This window comes from Lagopus muta, chromosome 2, assembly GCF_023343835.1.
Source record: "Lagopus muta isolate bLagMut1 chromosome 2, bLagMut1 primary, whole genome shotgun sequence".
Classification (NCBI taxonomy): domain Eukaryota; kingdom Metazoa; phylum Chordata; class Aves; order Galliformes; family Phasianidae; genus Lagopus; species Lagopus muta.
In genome coordinates, this window is record NC_064434.1 from 67,463,113 (window position 1) to 67,486,009 (window position 22,897).

Here is a 22,897-nt window from a genome sequence, read left to right on the forward strand (position 1 = left end):
CTGACCCAAGTCAGCCAAATACAGCCCATCTCAGGCCCCAGACACCCCAAACAACTTTCCTAGCATTGCACTGCTTTTTGTCATCTCCTACAGAACATTACCTTGTTTTCCACCATCTTTTTTTTTTTTCCTGCTACCATATGCCAGTCCGTACCATCACCCTTACAATGGTCTGGCCTCAAGCAGTCTGGCACTGAATGCAGCACAGCCAGAGCCAAGAAGTGCTTTGCAATGTGTGGTACACCACAGACAACCATTGAGATCAGCAGGCACCACAGTTTTCCTTCTGGGTTAAAAACTTTATGCTATTCTTTAACTAATGAATGCTTGGGCACATATGTAGAAAAGAAAAAAATAAATCTTTAAAATAAATGTAGTAATCTCTTACAGAAGGAACATGAAGAGACCTATACTTCAAAACCTTGACTGAAAATACTTGCATTTCACAGGAAAAAAAAAAGGAAAAGGGCAGTTTTAACATTTGGGGCAAACTTTTCAAAATGCAACTCTCAAGAGAGTCTGAGAGCACTAAAAGCTTAGGTTCTGGTTTGTAAAAGACAGATCAGCTAAAAAAAAAAAAAAAAAAAAAAAAAAAAAAAAAAAGTGAATTATGGACTGCTGTGTTGTTAGGGCCTTAAAGTCCTGAAGGCAGCGTGCTGGATTTTGGAGGAACAGGATCAAAAGTGAAACCTATGCACTTTTGGCACTTAAGGGAATGTTACAGTACACTACATCCCCCAAACAGGGCAGAAGGTTGTTATTCCTCAAAAAGATGTTTATGAAAGACCTCTCTGACTTACGTATTTTTATATTACTTCTTTCTTTCAACAGACGCAGAACAGGACCCCACATCTACACTTTGTACCAGAGATACCACCTATCATACTGGTGGTCACAGTGCCATACATGAATTTATGCTAGTCCTGAAGAATTAGTGATAACTTGTACCTGGAGACAAAAGTAGAATGTAAACCTCAGCACCTCAAACACTGAGAAGTCTCCAAATTGAGGAACAAAAGCTGTGGAGATCCTGCTTGGCATAGAGTAGAGTAGGCCCATCTAAAAGTAACCTAAAAAGTAATTTACAACAGATACCTTACTGCTTTCTTCTCCAAAGGACTAAGTCTTCAGCACTTAATCTGGATACTAAACACATCCAGAAGGTACTTTTACTTAAACTTTCATATTCTTATCAGTTTGATTTTTTTTTTTTCCCCTCCATCTGTAAATTCTGAGGAAAGAGCTCTATGAAGCCTGTTTCTATACAGGACTGGGCGTGATGGCACCAACCATGGCTGTGATTTATAACAGTCTGAGATCCCAAGAATTGGGAAAGGAGCACACCTCCCCCTTTTAGGAATCAATGCCAAAGTTGGGGATCTCTTCAGACAAGCAAGTAATTTAATAATGAGAATAACAGTTCACTGAGAAAACTGTCATTCAACAGTCTGGGAAGCATACATTTCCAGCAGGACTAGCGATCAGCCTGCACATTACTGCAAAATTGGGAGGTTTTGGTAAGGTGAAACACAAGAAGCATCAGAGAACTCTGTGTATCAGACATCACTGAAAGCATAGCACAAAAAAAGTGACTGCCTATCCTCAGTAGATAGCAAGAGCTGTATACAATGGTATGAGCAGATTCCAGAACAGCAAAGATAAACCTGTTTGTTCTGTGACCTCCTTAACTTAGTGAAATCAGAGATGCCTTTTCTTCTTCAATATCATACTTCTTTCATAATTCACACCACACAGCTCAACTCACCTGACTGTAGCTAGTTTCTACTAGGGCGCAAACACCACACTGAGGCAGAAAATCTGCAAAAGTAACAAGGGCTATTAAAACTATGAGTGAAATAAATATGAGGACAGTGAGCAGCAAATGAAAGAAACATCATTCCATGATATAAAGGATCCTCTAGTTGGGAACTTCTTCATTCTTCAAACATTCACTCTGAGTTATCTCAGAAAGGAAAGACATCTTCAAGAACTGCACCATAAAAAGCTATCAGGAAATGAAAAATAGTTTGGCAGAGACAAAATCCCCAAATCCTGACCTCTTCATTACTTGCAACATCCAAAAAGCTTCCAGTGACAAATTGTGTTGACATGCTTCCAACATGTAAGGCCAAAATTGAGCTGTTTCCAATGAAACAGATTGCTGCAGGTGGAGAGATCACTTGTGAAGGCCACTGTGTTCTTTGGCTTCAACCTAAAAATGCAGGTGAGTGGGCTACACTGTTAGCAAAAAGTAAGGGAAAATATTGCCTCTAATTTGCAAGAGTAAATGTCTAAAACCTTGCTTTTGGCTTTTCGTTGGAACTAACAAAACCCAAGTCTCCTACCCAGCCTACTTGGGCATTCAGCAAGCCTTCTAGGAAACACCACCTAACATTTCTTGTTATCACAGAATCCTTAGAGTTAGAAGGGATTTCTGAGGACCATCTAGTCCAGCTCCCCTGCTACATACAGGGACACCACAGCTAGAAGACATTTCTCAGACTGTATTTTTTCCTCTTCTTAAAATACAAGAAAAGCCTAAACAGCACAAGTTTAGAAGCATCTAGCCCAATGATGTTCCTGCATTAGCTAGTGACAAAACCTACCTCGGTGAACTCTTAAGTGAAAACATGAAGGGAACAAAATAAGGAGGCCATCTTCTCTTAAAGGAACCACAACTCAGTGCTTTAGTCAGTTGCAGTCCTCCTCTAGCAGATAGTTCCAATGAAGAACATTGGAACACACAACAGAAGACATGCCTCAAATGTCCACTTAATTTATAAACAAACACACAAAAAAAGCTGCTCTTCTGCCATCAATCCAGACAATTTTCAAAGGAAGAAGGTGTTTATGTTAATTGTCTGTCACTTAGACAAGAAACAAGGGAGTCGCTAAGCATGACACAGAACATCTGTTTGAGCTACTGTAAGAGAAATGACCCATTATTAGAGGCAAAGATAAATAATTAAATAACAAATCTTCAGACAAAAAAGACAACAACAACTTGGGAAAACTCAGAAGTCAGAGTACCAAACAGTAAATGACCTGCAGCATAATGTGAAGGCAGATCTGCTGAAACAGAAAGCATGGTCGTTTGCAACTTCTGCTAAAGAGAGAAGCCCACTCACAAGGATAATCCAGGTAATTTGCCTCTTGTAGCAAAAGGACACTCATAACACATAAGGTGCTTGGAAAGTGAAAGTTCAATGAAAAAACAACATTCAAATGCCACAGAACTTTGTGACAGAAAAATAATTCTCAGGAAGCATTTTAAAAAATTATTAAACAATAGAAGTGAATATTTCTTCAAGTAACTGTTATTTAGTCTTGCACCACAGTCAACTCAGTCACCTTAAACATCAGGAATATTCATAGTAGGCCCCTCAGCAGTTCATGCAAAAGTGAGAACAGTGGGTGAACGTTCATCCCAATTTTCACTATGTAATTATGTGGCTTCATGTCTTATACCATATTCTATACCACATCAGCAAGGACAACATCGGTTGCAGAAATAAAATCTCAGTTCTATGTATGCTCCCATTCGAAGTATTGTACTCAATTTAGATTTTTCCAGAGACAGTTCAGACTTAAATATAACTATAAGTTATAAATTGTATTACTAAAAATATATAATCACATTGCACTCTTGTAACCATTTTCTACCTCCTTTCAAAACATCCTTGAACTCTATCATCTGCTCCACCCAAATAATTTAATTAGCTTTTACAGAGCAGGTGCTGCTCATCCTTTGCTACCTGACAGACAAACTCCTTTAAGTTATTTTAAAATACAAGTGCTTAAATGCAACACAACACCATAAGGAATATAGACCCTCTAAGTATAATCAAATCTGGATGAGATGGAGATGATACCAAAAGTCATCTCCTAGCCTGAGCTCCTTACCAATTACCAAATCTGTCTGACAGTGGTCACTCACAGTCTAGAAAGAAAACTATGAGCAAATCAGATCAGATTTAGAAGATTTACCAGGATGAAAAAGCAGGAAAAAAAGCAAGATTTAAAAAACCAAGATAAACGAAGATGAGTATAACTATGACAATATATACAGTCAGCACAAGAAGACATTTAGGTTTGTTCAGCATTGCAGAGTTATCTCTGAGCTCAGCAAACTGTAAGGTAGTATTTGCTGTTAGCAGTTTCTCTGAGCCAATGAAACACTGGAAGAAGTTAATAGCTTCCAACCTCTGCTGAAGGGCTGGTCATGATATAGCGTAAGACCCACTAAGCCTGGTCATCATTTAAATAAAAATAAGTGGAGCTATCTGAGAAAACTAGACACTTAAATAAAAGGAACAAAAAGCCACTTACAGAGAAAATAAAAAACCACACCCTAGTATTAATATTGTGTAGGCATGTCATTACAATTATTAAAAACTTATGCAAGGATTTAGTAATAACTTTTGGAGGCTTACAAACACCATGCTCCAGAATGATTCCTTCTCTAATAACCCTCTATCACAGCTGAAAAATTCAACAGCATTTTCAACAACACCAGCATGGCATTCACTTTTATGCAAGTACGTGAGGTAGGTGAGAAGTCACTTGATGTCCCTTATTATTTTTTAATAAAATGTGAAAAGTTAAGAATACTAAAAGTTACTGAAAAGCAGAGCTGTGCCAGCAGTTTCCAGTGATGTCCTGACATGAATTTTCCTCCAACTGACATCCAAGTCATTATGGAGTTCATATATTCCAGCCCAGCATTCATTTTAAAATGAACTTTCTGTATCGTGTGGTACTCCAGAGACATCTGGAGGATGGAAGAAAATGGCTAAGGAAAACCACTACATTGTACATTATCATAGCACTAGCTTAGGTTTTCTAAATTAGGCACAAATAGGAAAGCACAGACAGCATCCTGCAAGAGACTGGAGAGTATCTTTCCAGAGATAAAAATTAAAACTGGAGAATCTAAGACAAAACATCAGAAAAAGTGACCTGGGGAACTGTGTAACAAAGCTGTGGCATTTCCCCCTATTGGGAATCTTTTCAGGATTTCCATACTGAATAAATTAGGTGGAGAGTACTTGTGTCTTTATTGTAAGGAAGCAATTTCAGTTCAGACCCACCACCACAACCAATAGCAAAGATCTCCACAGCTAAACAAAACTCAGTGTTAAACTTCTAATACTACTGGAGTATGCTTGTCTAGAGCGTACTCCGCTGTAACGTTTACCCAAACCCCTTATCTTTGGTAAATTACACTGAATGACACCAAAAAGAATACAATAAACCACTGTGATAAATCCTGATGACCATGTGGATTTTGTTCTCTCTGCTCTCGATTTACTGGGTAGAAGAAAAAAAAATAAACAGCCCCAACCATTCTAAAATAATACAACCTCACTGACAACAAATATCAATCTGTATACCACTAATGATGTATTTTCATGAGCAAATGATTTTATATTCTTTTTCTGTAAGGAAGGCTTCCATAAGGAAGACATAGTAGAATAAAAGACTGAAAACATATTGTTTATTCTAAAGAAAAGTATTTTCAAACAATTAAAAATAAGAATGATCAAACAAGTATTTGTGTTTAATTTAATTATGTACTTTCAAAAATAATTATTTTTGGTTAGTAAAAAGAGATACAATATTAAACTCAGTGAAAACCTATCACCCTCAAGTGTAACATAGTACAAAGGACCAACTTACTGTGCCAGAATGAAGCATGGCCTATTTCGCAGTTGAATTTGTATAAATGAACTTGTATAATTCAAGCTTAGTCATGACTTGTTGGCAAAGACTTGAACAGCATGTTTGCATTTGTAAACAGAGGTCATTGCATCAGAGGTTACAAAATGCCATGTAAGACATTATGTATTTTGCCATGACTATGGATGTAACACAGCAAGGCAAGAGATGGGGTTCTTTTTGAGATTTTTTTGATTAGAAGCTCTGAAGAGGAACATTCCAGCCCCTGCTTCAGTTTGAGTTTGGATGTTTTTCTCTCACCTACATGTTCCATTCTATCCTGCCATTTGAACAGCAATGTTATCACTAAGCACAGATGTAGCTGAGTATCATAGAGGCAGGCGTTTCTGAGAAAGGGAAATGGTACTAGAAAACAGCAAATAAAGGAGAAGGTAGGAGCAAGAAGACAGAACTTTATTTGTTCTTTCTGCCCTCTCTGTTGGGCTACCAGAAAACAATCTTTGCTCTGCCCTGCTGCTGCTTCACTTTGTCCACCTCTGGGTTGTTTTTTCAGTGGTATTTCTGCATGGTAAAGAAAAATATTTTGCAAAACAGAGAGAAAAGAGTCTAATAACTTAAAAGAAACTGCAGAAATAAAAACTGAAATGAACAATTTTAAAAATACAGCCTTGTATATATGTGCCCGATTTACTAGATTGCAAGCTCTTTGGAGAAGGGACTACTCAAGGTGCTTATACATTGCTCAAGTACAAGCTTGCGATCAGCTGAGGTAGCCTCTGGATGTGACCTCACTCTAAAAGCATTCCTCTTCTTCACAGTGGTCCTTGAGAGCAGCCTCCTGATCCTTATTACAGATTTCACAGTAACTATTAGATATATTTACATGTATGTCTTTAAAAGAGAGAAATAGAGAGAAATACCTGGAGAATTGCAGAGGGGAGAAGTAAAAAAGCATGTCTGAACAGACGATCTTTACAGTTCCCCCCTCCTGCTGCTAGAAGCTTCCCACTCAGCTTCTGCTCCTATTTGTTCATCTTTCTCTGGCAAGAGCTACTCTTAACTGCATTAATTTTCCTTTTTGTGGGTTAATGTTGGGTAGCACACTTGCAATTGCCCACAACTAATAGATTTCCAGTGACTGATTTTACTGCACTCTAGGCAGTAAGCAGGGCATATTTCTTGAACCAGGGTCATTTTCAGGGATTCCAGAAAGCACCTTCAGACATTTCATAGCTTCACTTAAACAGCTACTTGCTCGGTTCTGTGAAGGACTTTGTGCAAGAGGACAGTATCTTCAAAGGGAGGACACTATTCTCAAGAATATTAAGTGAGGACTATTTCAAGAGTTTGCACAAAGCATGAAGCATACGCTTTTTTCATTTATTTATTTAAGGCTAAACTTGGCAGATATTAAAATATCCAACTGTAGTTAGACAGCCATGATCTCAGCCTCTGGCTGTGCAAAGACATCTTAAATCTGTAGGTTCTGTGTGGATCCAGGGGATTTTGCCAAAATGTTTCCTGAATAAAATTAAATATTCCTTCATGTTGAGCTTTAATTTTTTTTGTTTCTCTCTCATTAATAGCCTATTATAATCACCAATTAAAAATATATATATATAGTGTTTTAGGATTAGCAATACTTATTCTGCAGTTTCCCAGCCAAAAATGACTGATACCATTTTTTTTAATAGCTAAAAACGTCTAAAAGTGCTGCACATCTGCCTCTAAAAACCAGAAAGGCACAGCAAATTCCTAATTAATCTCTGTTTACCTGGAAGTGGTACAAGAAGGTAGGAACACTTTGTTCTACCAAGGAAAATCTCAGAAATACTGACACCCAAAGCCCGGATTGCAGTTACAGAATAAATTCCATACATCTAGGTCACCCCTAGCCGTAAGAAGCTGCATCTTTTGGTGCAAAAGCATAGTTAAAGGATCATCTCTTTGTTTAGGTCTTTCTAAATCCAATCAAAACATCCCATACAATGTATATACCCAATTACATCACTGTTTCTGGTGTCAATCCAATAGCTCTTTGGATTTAGCAGCTTTACTTCTTCATGAAAACCCTTCCAAAGCTGCATATGCAGCCTTAGTAGCCATATACATTTAGGTTTCTTTATAAATACTGGCTACCACTGGACAAATCCATTATTTTGTATTTCTCAGGGTAGAGAGAAGATAAATACTCATAGCTTTCTCTCCACCTACGCAAACAAACAGCAAAGGGTCTCTTCCCCAAAATGCGATAGACAAAGGTGCGTGGGTCAGTCAGTCATCTTCCTATGTAGTTTTACACCTGCACACCACCACTACTGATGAGCTAGCTGCAGGTTTTCCACCTGATTAAATACCTGCATCTCAATTCCCTGCTTCAGTCTCAACACGTGGTTCTTACAAACAGCAGTAAAACACCAAGTACTTTCCAACTTCCTCATGCTTAGGTAAAATAGTAGTACAGCATGAACTAACAGGCTACGCAGCCCAAAGCATGACTGATGAAATAACGATGAGTGTCCAGATAGAACCTTCTGAAGAAAACTATCAGAATCAGCTAGCTTCTGGTACCACCACCAGAACCCAATGCAATTTATATGTTTTGCCTTAAAGCCCTTCGTGGGTCACAGCACTGCCTTCTGGACTTCAAAATCCCTTTACTGTAAAGTGTTGCAGTTCTTTACATATTGTAAAGGAAACAAAACAAAACAAATCCACCAACAACCCCACAATATTAAAGGAGAGGGCCTTGCACTATCCAATGCAAAAACTAGCCTATACAACGTTTCTTGTATTTTCAAAGAGCAACAACATGATAAGAAGCCAAGCATTCTTTACCATAACGAAGAGTGGCAGAGCACTAAACACAGCTTCATCTGCACAACTATGAACACTTTTCAAGCTCCAAGGGCATGTTCACCAGCTAGTTACCAGTTTCTGGATAAACCATGATACAGTGACAAGCCCTTTTGTTATTTGGCCTTGGAACAGTCTAGAAGCACTCAGTCTTACATTGTCTGCAGGTGGCAAATAAAAGCTGGAGGAAGATCACTCAGTTGCCTCTTAACAGCCTCTGCGTGTGAGTGCTTGTAGCAATTGAACAGATCAATATGATAGGAAAGGCATTACAACAAAGGTGTGACAACGGAAGGACTGGCACAATAGAAAGGTGCTATAAAGGAAGAGGAGATTGCTCACCTGTATCAGAAGATTCCAAGGTTGCAGGGGAAAACTTCACTAAGGAGGAATCTTCAGAAAGAGATCCTTCCCCAGTGGCAGTCAGCCATTAAATGAGGTCTAAGAGAGGTGCAGCCAGGCTCCACCCCTCCAGTCACACAGCTGAATTGCCTTCACCTGTGCTCCCAGGGCTGACTGGGTCCTTTCTCCAGGTGTTCAGTGGTTCAGGCTGTGACTCAACAGTTCCCATACAGTGCTTCTACTCCTGTTCCTGCCAGTATCACTTAAAGCTGATACCACCTATAACTTATTTAAATTTTCATCCCAGAGAAAGCTGGAGAACTTACATGGCAGTAACAGTGGAGGTCTACCATCTAATCTTACTTATTTGCAAATCATAGTAAGTATAAGATTAGAAAGAGATAAACCATACATAGAGCAGATCTGCAAAGTCTGAACAATAATTATAGATAGCATAAACCCATCTTGGCTCAGTCAAGATAAAAGAAATGCAACAGGAAGACGCTGCAGCTGAATTGAGGTGGAAAAATGAAACTGAAGTCAGGATCTTGCTTATCTTACATAGACATTACTAATACTTGGTTATGCTAACGTAACAGCTACATACAAGCTAAGACAATGTTGTAAAAAAATTATTAAAAGGGCTCTCCTTGAAGGTAGTGCTCTTCTGACACCTAGCCTGTACAAATGGGGAGGGTGTCATCTCCAGATGCCCTGAAATCTTTGCTTCATCACTTCTGCAGCTTAATGTCTAAGTAAAGTAAGCTTTCACTTGAAGACTGGCAATTTATTAGTGATTTCCAATAATAATCTGAGAGTTGTCTTTTTTTTATCTCATTTATTTATCAGTTATTATTATTTCATATTGCTGTCATGTATGACTCCTCCACCTCTGATCTTTATGGCACTGATATTTTTTTAATTATCCCGTATTACTCTGGGCCCAACATTAACTGAAAACCAATGTAAGAATTAGTGCACTACCAACTGACCCTCAGCTGGGACACAGTACTTGGCTAAAATACAGTGTGGATAACGTGAATACAGCTTGACACACAAAATGCAGTTGCTTGTTCCACATGTTAACAGACATAGTGGGATTGATCTTAGGAATACAAGCTCAATAGCCCAATGTGTAGGCACACCTTAAACGTCAACATTATTAGCCATCACACTGGAAGTGTGAAACACAAACTTAATGTATTCTAGCCCACCAAACACGGACAGTGTCCTTTTTTTCCTCCTCCAGCATAAAGCTACAATTGTTGCTCACTGAGTTGCTAACATTTCTGCATTATCACTAGTAACTTGAAAACCTGACTATGCCCAAAGAAAACAAAAATTTTAATATCACGGGGGAAAGCATAAAGCAGGTTTATTAATAAATTAGTGCTTCATCAGCAATCATTACAGCCTCTGCTTTTGCATATTACTGAAAATAATATTGTTGCTTACGTAACTCTTCTCCTTTCCCATACAGAAGCACCTGACTCAGATGCGTTCAAAAGAAATGGCAAGGTGGTGATAAAGCAATAAAATGCAGCCTTCTGGTAATACCGTGCCATCAGGCAAAGTTCAACACTGTGACAAGGGAGACAGGGGCTCTCCCTCTTACGTTAAAAGTAAGGAGAGATATGCATTTCTTCACTGACTAGAAAAGGGGAAGCACTTATTGTTTGTTTGTTTGTTTTTTAAAGAGGAGAATTGCTAAGGAAAATGAATGTAACACAAGACAAGATCAGTAAATCCAGGGAGATTCATATAGATTTTCATTCTACCAGAAATCAAAGGAAAGCTGCTAGCTTTTTACATCAACGTATCTAAAAGTTTAGCCACATATATTTCCAATCTCACTTTCTTTTTTATCCTGTTACCTTTATGAATGCTGCTGCTATTCAGCTTTTTCTGCAAGTTTTAGAACGTATTCTAAGTCAAGAGCCCTTCTTTGTCAACGACGGCCTCTATTACCCAGGCAGCACCACTACGAACCAAGGGAGCAGCAGATGTCAGACGAGGGCTTGGCTCTGCAAAGAGCAGGCCCAGTCCCCATGCAGTCAGTGAGACAGCTCCCTCTCCACTGACCAGGGCAGGGAGACAGCAACCAGCAGGCATGGATTCAGCCAACTGTGTCACTTCACTGCCTTTAACTGTACTTGCTAACTAGGGCTAATACTGGGAGACCGGAGTATTGCTGGATCACTGGGGACTGGGGAATTATCCTACAACTTCATGGAGTTGTAGGTAGAGTCTGTCCTAAGCTCTTGAAAAGCTTCAAGTGACAATTTTCCAGGAAACCGGTTATTTAATCGACATTCCATTCTCAAGTCACTCATACACTCAGGAGACTTCTCTGAAATTCCAGTTCCTGACTCACTAGGCAGTTTTATAGAATTACCGTACATGCTCCTTGACCAACAGTCAAAATATCAAATGTCCACTATGAATTAAAAAGTCATCCCCATTTTTTTAAACCTTTGGATAAATCTCTTTTTAGGCAAGCCAGGAATTCACCCAAAGTCACGCTTTCCAACCAAAGTGACTGTGTCAAGTAGTTAGAATATCGCCATTTTCCCTATGGCTCTGCCTGGTGATGTCAGTCAGAATAGCTTTTTTTTTTTTTTTCCTGCTACAATGTAGATAGTGACCTCACTTCTTGCTAGAAGCACCTGAAGATGGAGCTGTGCTATGCAACAGTGTATTGCTGGACATAACATGCCCTCTCTCGCACAGAAACACCAATTCAGAAAAATGCTGAAGCATGAGCCTTTATATTTTACTTACTGCAGTGTTCAAAAACTTACACCTAGGCATACATCTTTCTGAAACAAATGCAAATGGAAACAAAAGAGTTTCTCAACAACTTTTAAGAAATAGTGGACAGGAAGGCAAGTCAGCAACAAAATGAAGTAGATACTTCTTTTTTCCTAGGGCTTAGTGTTATTTCACAGCATATATAACTTGTCCTTGCTCTCTCTTTCCAACCACTTCGAGTTTTCCTTAGCTTAACATCTTTCCACCACTCTCATTTTGCAGCTGCACATTCTTTGAAGTGGGTTTGTAAAACTGTCTTTGCTTTCAGCATGTTGCATTTGATCATCTGAAACTGTAAGTCAGACCCCATCTATCCTTCTACAGCATCTGGAAGGCAAATCCTTGGCTGTCTCAGGACAAAGAGATGAAAAATCAAAATTAACACAAGAAACTATCAGTAACCATTGAGCCAATCAGCTTCGAAAAGCATCAGTTTTCTTCCCCTTAATAAAGCCCTTGTTACATTTGTTTTGCCTGCCCTCCCCTCCCCCCCTTTTTTTTTCTTTTCTTTTTTTTTTTCCTGAACAAAGTCGAAGTGATTGCAATTTTTTTTTTTCCTTCTGTGTATTACGATACTGGCACCAAAAAATAATAATAATCTGTACAATAAATCCCTTCTCTTATCCATGACCTCACAAATACATAAGCTTCTGTTGCTAAATGCTTCAGCTCCAAGTAGACAGACCTTCCAGAATGGTATACAGAGATATATTGGGCTTGTTTATTTCATGGATCAGAAGCAAATGGAAAGCAGAGTGACCAGAACACAGAGCATGGAGAAATACAACAGAAAATGAAGCCTCAAATTTTATTCACAAGGGAAGAACTGCTTTGCTTTTCCACCTGCATCACAGAGATGATAAGAACAAGAGCATGCAGAGCTCAGAGGAATCCTAATAGTCCCATCTATGATAAAACCACAAATGGAGTAAAGACTGTAACTGTATTGATGAAGACAGAGTATGGGGGTTAGGGAAGAATTGCAGTGAAGCATTTGGGTTCAATTTTTATTTCCATTATGTCCATGCAAGACTTGAATAAAAAAAAAGTGAACTAAAACTTCTAAGCCTGATGATCCCAAATTAAGACTGAATAAATAATCAATAGCTTCATTCCAGACAAAATTCAAAACAAACATGAACATTAAGTACTCACACAGATCACCTAGAATTAGTCAGAGAATACTAACTGCTCCCTCAAGTAATTACTAGGAAAGTATCCTTTGTGTAAAAGTGACCCTCAACAGGGCTTTTCTTAATAGTATCTGAGACCTTGCAAACGTTTCTTTATGTACACGATTAACATTTACACATCTGGCTGGCCACACTGAATTCAAAGAATAACATATTAAAAGTTACACCTGGGCAGAGGTGCTCATAGGAGCTCAGCTTCGCTTCTAGAAGAGTTTTGCAATAGTTTCCTATTAAGAGACTGGTTTCAAGGAGTACAGAAGAGCCTCAACTATGACTCACATTTACGACAATTGAGACCATTCACTGCTATCAAAGCCTGAACCACGTGAGAGATGGAAGGAGAAATGAATTTAGTTATCCTCATACGCAATCCAAATTCAGAAAGAGCAGCCCAGTGAGAATTTAGAGGCTTTTCCTTCCCTGAATCCATCATACTTAAAAACATCTGCAAGAAAATATCCAAAAATATTGTATTCTCCTTTCTACATCCAGAAACTGCAGGATAATGGTGAGCAGCATTACTGTATAATTTAGTCACAATGTCATGCTGAATTTGGTTCTGAGATGAGTCCACGTCTTGTTGAGTCTTGAATCAACACTACCCATTTTTGCATCTTCCAGAGCAGCTTTCAGAACATTCATAGAAAACAAGGATTCACAGAAAATGAGATTCTTCCTTTGATACTGTACAGTCAATGAATGCACAGATGTTATAGTCATGAGATATACCAGAAAGCTTGGCTACGCAGTTATTACACCAAAGCAGAAAAGGTAGGCTGCTTATCCATATTCTAGGCTCACTTACAAAACTCCAACAAAGTGGATCTCCAGAAGAGATCCTTCCCTACTCTTAGTCAGCTCTTAAATGGGTCTAGGAGAGGTGGAGCCAGGCTCCACTCCTTCCAGCAGTACAGGTGAATTGCCTTCACCTGTGCTCCCATGGCTGACTCATTGCTCACCTCAGGTGATCAATCAGAGGTTCAGGCCATGATTCAGCAGTTCCCATACAGAGATATTATATATGTGTGTATATATTTTTTTAATTTTATTTTATTATTTTTTTTTCCCCCACCAGTATTTTGAGCAAGTGGCTTATTGCAAGAGGGAAGCCCTCTGCTTCAAATGCAGCTGAAAAACATCTTTGTCATTCAGCTGGCACCGAAACCAGAAAGAATTGGTCAACAGGCAGGAGTCGTCTGCTGAACTACATCTGTCTACATCTATGTGAGATGCTTGGACTGCCTTTGTATTCAAAAAACAGCACTTCTCAGATGTAATTCTGCTGACTAAATGTAGATTTCCACTTTAAGAATAGATGAATTACTCTAGAAACGTTCTGCTTCCTGACAATAAAAGGGAATCCAAAGAGCCATATTTCAATAGATGAATCCTACCTTCTCAATGCTGGGTATCACCGATATGATGACACAAACACACCAAATGACCATGCATGGTTTCACTGGTTAGACCTTATCCACTTTGCTGGAAATTCTGTAATTTAGACTGGTACAAGGAAACAAGTACAGTTACCATAGACTCCATGCATGGTCATTACAAAGAAAGGGACACCTCTCAGTGGCAATTCAGTCCACATAAAAACTAAATTCTCCCTGGAAATGCCACCATCTCTACAGACTGCAGATATGACTTCACCTCTAAATAAGGTGACACAGTGAAGTGCAGTGAGTAAGATACACAGGCTCAGGCTCTCAGAAGCTGGGGGATGCTAAGCAGCCTCATTCCTTTCCTCCCTCCATCCCCAGGAAGGCTTGAAATATTTAGCATCCATTGGATCACACCCTGTTATACCAGAAGACTTTACTACTGAGTCCTTCACAAAATACTTTAAATAAAAACAAAACCACACCAGAGGAGTTCAAAAGAATCTGTATCGTGGCCTACATCATGTCTGTCCACCCACAGCTTTGCCAACTGAGGATAAACAAGAGCTGAATGAAACTCTGCAAGCACACACTTCAGTTGGCCACATACCCAACTGAGGCTGGAGCAGCTAAAAATTAGCGTGCAGCCTCTTAAGGTTTAAAAACAGAAATGCAGACCCTCAAAAGAAACAACGATTTCCTTGTTGGCAGTGCGCGCCCTTAACTGACCAGGCGGCACACAGACATAAGATGGCAGACCCGGATCCAGGCCCTCTCTCTCACACACGTCTGTCACTGGAAGAAGTCACCTCATTAGCTGAGGACAGCAGAGCTTCTGCGTTCAACTTCTGCAGGAATACAGGATTTGGCAGCCTCCAGAAATCTGAGCTCTCTATTTTTCTTCCCTTCGTTTACTAATGCCCATTTCCCCTTCCCCGCCTCCCTGCTCCCAACGCACACACGTTTTAATGCTAAAACCCAGCAGTTACATGGCTTTTCCATACTTCTAGGCAAATATTACACACTCTCACTCCAAACTAGGAAGTGTGCCTCTTTACAGAGGTAGCAAACCAACTGCAAGAACACAGTGCTTTATAGTGAAATAATTCAGATTAATCCAAAAAATTACCTGTACATCTCATGCCTTAAGAAAGCTTCACATCCACCATCTCACACACAAACACACTCACTACAACATTGTGATACACTGCACACCCTTAATGGTTTCTACAGTTACATAGCCACACAGACAATGCAATTAACAAGCAACATTCCTTCCTGTAAAATAGCAGGGAAAAAAATACACAGAAGAAAAGTTCATAGAAATAATTTTGAGCTCAGAAATAAAAACACTAAATTTCAAATTAAATTTCAGCATTTACTGTGCCAAAGACTACATAAGCCTGGATTACCTAGGTACAGAACAGGTTTTCAATCAGTTTGATTTACAAAACATGTTGTGCCCCCCTTATAAGGAAAATGATACCCTATTTACTTTCTTCATATCACACATCAATGCTTTACTAAATATTTTTTTTCAATTTCCATTTCATTTGTTCTGTGTGCATTGAAATCAAAGTCGTATTTTAAAGTTAAATTTGTTTTCTGTTTCTTGTTACATAACCAGAAGTGTTATAGGAAATACTATTGTGGAGTTCAAAAAAAAATAAATCATAATTTAAAAATCAAAAAAACAACAACAAAAAAAAAACAGACACAGACCTCTACATCACAATAATCTGTCAGGTATCCTGCACTCACTAATGGCAGACATTTAAATTAAAATTACATGTAATATATAGCCAACTTCCAGGTCTCTGCTGAATGCCACTCCTGTGTTTAACCTCATCTATTGCCGACGAAGAGGTAAGATTTTCCAGGTTAGTAACAGCAAAATTCCACATTGCAAAAAAAACATTGAATGTTGTCATGCAAATAAAGTCTTTCTCAGCATCTGAAAACACCCCTCAAATATCAAGATTGGTCTTAAGCAGTCAAACGATAAGAAAATAGGAACAAGAATCTTAATTTCTTGTTGGAGAGCCAAGCAATTTAAAACCAACAACCACATATACCCTAACCGATATCTTCAGAAAGTGATGGTGAATCACTAGAAGTGCTTCTTTCTAATGTAACCAAAAGAGCACACCAGTCACTGTACTGAAGACATTTCATTGCAGAAAGCAAAAACATCTATGGTTGTGAGTGAATTCCATGATCTGGGTGACTTGTGGCACTATGATCCCTCACCTCCCTCACAAAAAGGGCCACTGACTCCATGATGGAGAACACAGTCATTCCATCCCTGTCTGCTCTCTGCCCAGCTTTACACCTGCCGGACATAAGCACGGTATTTCTGAACACACAGACAGAAAAGAGACACATTTAGATTGCCATCTGAACCCAACACATGCCCCATCAGATCCCATCATAGACTCCAGAGCCACTTGCAACAGCCTGAAACACTGTTCTAAATTCAGTCGGCATTTTCCTCTCTCCTCTGCACTACAGCCACAGCCCCAGAGCACCGAGGCTCAGCTTAGTTCATCCAGGCCCGCTTGGTCAAAACATACACAAAGGACAGGAACCACAGGGCCGGCTGAGCAACAAGGAATTTGGCTGCAGAACTCCCTCACACTTGTGTGCATAGCTGATTTTACACCACCCGGCTTCCGCATTGATATTATCTTGTCAAAAAGTACCGAGCAGCTTTTCTACCACAAATTCTTGGAGCTCAGAAATTGCAGCAGAGCACCAAGGCTATGGAAAAACCAACTTCAGCTGGCTGCAAAGTGCGCTGCAAGTGCAGCATGTGAAGTCTCAACATGACGCAACCGACATCGCACCAGGGATGAGGGCTCACCAAAGGAAACCAGACCCACGCAAAATCACAACGTATATATAGGTGCCTACAGATCGCTGGCTGCCCAAGCTCAGAATGCCCTGTAAGCAGAGATTTAGATGAGCAGCAGATCAATGAGGCAATACCAACGCTGGCGACAAACAGCAGCGGGAGGGCAGCCTGACCGCCAGCAGCCCCGCCGCTCCCTCAGCTCCCCACCCTGCCCCTTCCTCTTCCCTTAACCTCACCCCTCTCAGAGGTCAGCGTGGGTAAGGGTTACAGCCCTGATGATGCCAGCCCTTCGAGGCAGCAGGCTGGCCTAGGCGCCCAGCATTTCTGGGCCACGGGAGGCTCCCAGCTGCCCACCGCCCTGCCACCTGCAGGCCTCCGCCGCCCTACCTTGCTCCTCGCCGGCCCCAAAACAGGCTCTGGGGTCCTCGGGGGGGAGCTGGGCTCCGCCACCCTCCAGGGCTTTGCGTTTCTTCGACATCTGGTCGGTGTTTGGGAGTGGAGTTTCTCCTCTCTCTCTCTCCGGGGAGATGAGTGTATGTGGAGAGAGAGGGAGAGTGTGAGAGAGAGACACGGGAAGGGAGAGAGAGAGATTGAAAGAAATCGCTGCTTAAAGAGAGGGGAAGAGACTTTGGAGTGGCTGGAGAGCAAGTAGGAGGCAGGGACTAAGTGGAGAAATCCTACAAATCACAATCCCATCAATGCAGCCCCACGTCTAGAGGGGCTGCCTGGGTCCCCCCCCTTCCTCGCTCGCTCATCTGAATGTGTGCGGGTGAAAATCGGAGAGGCGACATCCTCTGTTGTTTTGCCAAATGTTAACGGGTGGTGCTTTTTTTTATTGGGGGGAGGGAGGGAGGGGGGAGGGAGCTGACTGATATTATTTTCCCCTGTTGGGATTCCTTCTGGTTAAAAAAAGAAAAGGAGGAGGAAAAAAAAAGGTAAAAGCTGAATGGATGGGGGGGGGGGGAAGGACGAGTGAATTAAAAAGAAATCCGGGAGCCGAGGAGGAGGGATAACAAGCGCCTGCAGGTGCAGGGAGGCTCGGCTCCCTGCAGGGGTCATGTGCGTAGGGAGCCGGCAGCCGGGGCTCCCCGTGGCCGCGGCGGTCGGGCGAGGGCGAGGGCGAAGGCCGGCGGCGGAGGGCCGGGGCGCGGTGAGCAGCCAGCCCTGCACCTGCGGGAGCGGCGGAGACCTGCTGGGAACGTTCACGAACAACTCGGGCATCGCAAACTCCGCCGCGGAGTCGGTAGCCCCGCAGTCAGGCGGGCGGCTCGGTCCCTCGGTAACCCTTTCGGTGCCGGCAGCGAGGTGCGCCGCCGTCCCCGGGGCTCCCGTCCCTCCCCCCCCCGCCACCTGTCCCCGTCCTGGCGGGTTTCGAGGCTCGCTAGCGGGTAGTTTTCGCGGTGGGGGGGCGGAGGGAAGGACACAACTTACCCTGCGAACTATGCACAAGCTCGTCTCTGCTTTCCCCGTCAGATCAACTTTAAAGAGCAGATTCTCAGTCCGGGAGGCAAAGAGGCGGGGGAGGAGAGGGGAAATGGCTTAGGAACAGCGGCTGCCGAGCGGGTGAAGTTCGGGGCACAGTCCTGGCTCTTCCGTGCTCCGGCAGCCCAGCATCTTCCCGGGGGTCGGAGAGCAAGGTGTTCAACAGGTCGTCCTTGGTACCCGAAATTGATGGATGATGGCTTTCCCGCCTGGCTGTATTTAACAGAACGATGCAGAGCTACTCTGACGAGCAGGAAATTTTAGAGAAGCTCGCTGTGCAGCAGCGGCTTTAAATTAGCTATTTCTGGCTCTCTATATGCATACATACAAACACACATACACACGTACACCTGTGTATATGTATATGCATATCTAAATAAAAATATATAACGGTATCAATGCAGTGCTGGGTCCACAGGATCTTAGGAAAGCCTGCCTGCCGGCTGCATGGAAGTTAAAGAGTTTTTCTTAAGCAGAAGGGGCTGATGCTTGGACACATCTCACGTCCAACAGGAGGCAATGACGTCTGTAGCTTCATTGCTATAACAGCACCAAGGCTGCAATTGCCATTCACTGAAATGATAAGGGGCGCTCAGACGTAAGCAGTCTGGACCTCTAGCAAGAGACTGAAGCGAGGAGGATTTTTCCCCTCCCAAAACAAATAATAAATGCTAAAAATCACCTAAGGAAAGAGACGGGGGAGCAGGGAAAGGAATCTAGGTCTCTCAGTCACACGCTTCTGCAACATGATCCTCCAGCTCCAGAAACATTTATTTTTTGCAGCTGACGAGACTTTGGGAAATTTCAATGTATTATGATTGCTCGGTGGGTGGGGGGAATGCGCGGGGGGGGGAAGGGGTGGGATGATTTTTTTTTTCCCTTAATTATTTCTGTCTCTCTCCAAGCAGGCACTGATGAAAGCCGGGAAAAAGTGCCCTCCCCCCGCTCTCCGCCCCCCCCCCCCCCCCCCCCCCCCCATCTCATATTTCCAAACGTATTTAGGACCGTGTACACGCTGAAGTGTTCCCGGTGCACAGCTAAGGCTGAAGTAGCAATTTCTTGCCGTATAGCCTGCAGGAGTCTGTTTGTTTGTTTATTTATTTATTTATTTGGGGGGTTATTTATTTATTTATTTATTTATAGCATCGGAAGGTGCTTACAAAGAAGAGAAATAAAAGCCGACTCGAAGCAGCCGGCTCCTTCCCACGCGGGGTCACGCTCCCGCTGCCCCGTTTTTACCCGTATATGGGGAGAGCTGATGCGGTGCCCGTGTGCCGCCAACCCTCTCCCTCCCCACCAAGCGCCGTCCCACAGATGACGGCCCGGGCACTCAGTAGGCTCGGGGTCGGCGGCACGCGGCTCCCGCTCGGCAGCGGGCACGCCGGCACCGCTCCGCGTTCCCGCGGCGGGCAGCGCGCCCAGCCCCGCCGCCGCGGGGGGAGCGGCGCCTCTGCCGCGCGCTCCGGCTCCCGTGCGCCCGCCTCCCCCGCGCCGCCCCCGGAGGGAGGGCCGAGGGGAGCTGGGGCCGCCGCGTGCTGGCAGCGGGACGCCGCGCGGGTGGGCGGGGTGCGGTGCGCGATGCGCGGGTGTGGGGATCTCCGGCGGAGCCGCAGCGTGCGGTGTGCGGTGCTCATCCTGAGGGGAACCCAAAGCCGCCTTCCTGCTGTTTTTGAGCTGGACGAGGAGAAACCCAATACCGAGCCGCTAGTGCGGTCGGGCCCGTTTGGGTTGGGTTTTTTTGGGGTTGGTTTTTTTTTTTTTTTTTTTTTTTTTTTTGGAGAGGCTCCATATATGCTGCTTTCTGTCCTCTCACTGCACTCCCAGCCCCTCACTTTCCTTTCAGCAGCCTTCCAGTCTGGGAGGCGGCTAGTTTGGCCTCCAAATGACTGCGTGCATTAAGTGGCCAGTTGCCCAAACCATTCAGCCAGCTCTTTGCTGGAACAGTTTTACATACGAGTGATGTAAGTGCTATCACTACAAGCCTGAGTCAGGTTCAGTGTCTGCTGGGAACACTCACAAGGTGCTGACTCCTTTCTTTTCTTTAAGTTTATCTTGGTGAGAAGGGAAAGACAGAAAGCAGTGCCAAGCAGAGAGAGGGTGTGTAACCGCTCTGTCTCTATGGATGTTAAATGTGGCATTCATGATGGCCTTTGATGTATCTGTTATCTCCCACACAAGGATTTGGTAATGTGGCTGCAAAACAAAGGAGGAAGCTTTCAAACCATCAGCGGGAGATGCTTTCTTAGATAGTAAGATGCTTATTTTTGTGAATGAATCGTGGAGGTTTTCAGGACCTAGTAGCACATCCCTTCCCCTCAGTGAGATGCCCTAAAAACTTACACAGAACAGAACTGAATATATTTGCCAAGTTTTAGGTACAATCCTATACTATTACATGTTTCCTTTTAAATACTACATTTATATATAAATATCACCTAGCCAGCATGTAGAGATTGATACTCTACACAGTGTAAGACATTGCACTATGCCACTTCTGTGGTTTAGGAAGTTCCCACTGAGATCTGCCTTGACACAAGTGTTTCCACTAAGTTACTGTCATGCTGGCAGATCATGTTTTTATTGGGAAATGATGGAAATTAGGAGTGGAAATACAGAGCAGATCATTGCCTGGGGGTGAACAGGATAATTCCATAAACAACAGTCTCTGAGGCCATACCAAGTCACGCTTCCACTCCCTGTGAGATACTATTCCATCTGATTTGATCTTGTGGAAGAAAAGCTTTCCATTATTCCCGAGCACTCTTTTTGTTTAACTTCTTCCCAATACATGCAACAAAATTTGGGCTGTTCCAAGGAGCTCTCTTCTCCATAAGATAAACTATGATGCACAATAGGAAAGAAGGAGGAAGATAAAAAGGCAGTGCCAGTTTCCATGTTCTATAACAAGAATGGCTTTCTTTGCTCTCAGTCTAGAACTGACTCTGCACATCAAAACTCTCTGGGACCGTCTCAGAAGATGAATGGGAGAAGGCAGCATGCTGCTGATGTTGTTGTAGAAAGTTTTTGGGCTGGTGATAACAGGCCTAAAATAATTTACAAAGGTTCTTTGCACTTTTTTTTTTTTTTTTTAATCTGTATCACCATTAATTACTTATCTTTTTATATAAGAATTCTACTGCTTCTCACTCCTAGCTCCATGTGAATCCTGCCTTCCTTCTCTGCCTGGCACTCTGATTAGCTACCCCTCAGGCCTTAAGGAAAAAAGTACAGTAAGGTACTGAGAGCTCTCTTATTACTTCATTTTTCATGCTCTGAAAAGTAATTAATTTCTATGCACTTTCTCATTTAAATGCTATCCGCTTTCAGTGACTTTGGTAGCTTCCTTTGGATAGGATGATGTGAAACTGTTCTCTTTTTGTAGATTGGGCAAAGGACTGCTTATGTCACCTAACTGAAGCAAGTGGCATTCAATGCACTAAATCTCAAGTCTTTCCATTAGAAGAGAATAAGGCCCTGACCTAAGACTTGGGAAGGTAAATAGAAATCCTTGGCGTTGCATTCATCGGGCTCTAGAGAAGCCCACAATTGGGATTCCAGAGCCAGGCCTTATGACTTGTAGTTACTAAACACAGTTGCACTCTGAGACAGACCTGAAGCACTTTCAGGCTTACAGATTTGGACTAGGTATTTGCCTTACACGAATCAATAATTGAAATCATCAGGCAAAACACCTTCAACAAATATAACTCAGTTTGCAAACACTTTTTGCTTTATTTTTTAAGGCACTGCCAGCCTAGCATGTCAATCATGTTCACAAAGAACCATTTGTGATGGTTTTCAGTGACTAGTCTGTCTGAATTTGAAAGGGATATAAAAACAGAAGTTTGGAGAAGAAATAGTGCTGGTTAAGGCAAATCTGGTTCTGTACAATATATATTGTGCAAACTCAGCAAACACCAAAACACAGAAGTCTTAAGACCTAGAGGTCTCACAGTGCAAGTCTGCCTTCTCTTACTGTTTTTCTCACACAACCAACTCAGCCCGGAATTATTCAACCTTGAGATATTTACTAATACTTAACAAGCAGCACAATGAGAGAATCAATTCTCTTTCATGCAGTGCTATACTAACACTTCTTCTGAACAGCTTGTATTTTTTTCTTTGGGAGCTGACTTATGCAGCAGCGCTTCAGATACTGTAAACATCTGTATCAATAAAGCCCTCTCTCAACTCAAAGCACTTATTTTGGTTCATGTCCCTGTACTGTGAATACACTCCTGCACATCTTGACAGAATACTTAGCATTTACATAGCATTTGTTTTTGCCTTCAAAGTGA

The 22,897-nt window shown here is 42.1% G+C and overlaps 1 protein-coding gene across 1 annotated transcript in view; it reads right to left on the reverse strand.

Moving 5' to 3' along the window:
* Window positions 1-17,719, reverse strand: part of PDE10A (phosphodiesterase 10A) — a 339,629-nt gene extending 321,910 nt beyond the window's left edge. The window contains exon 1 of the mRNA XM_048935256.1: window positions 17,505-17,719. Within this exon, the coding sequence (XP_048791213.1) occupies window positions 17,505-17,595 (91 nt within the window). The 5' untranslated portion in view covers window positions 17,596-17,719. The remainder of the gene's footprint in view (window positions 1-17,504) is intronic.
* Window positions 17,720-22,897: the final 5,178 nt, after the last annotated feature.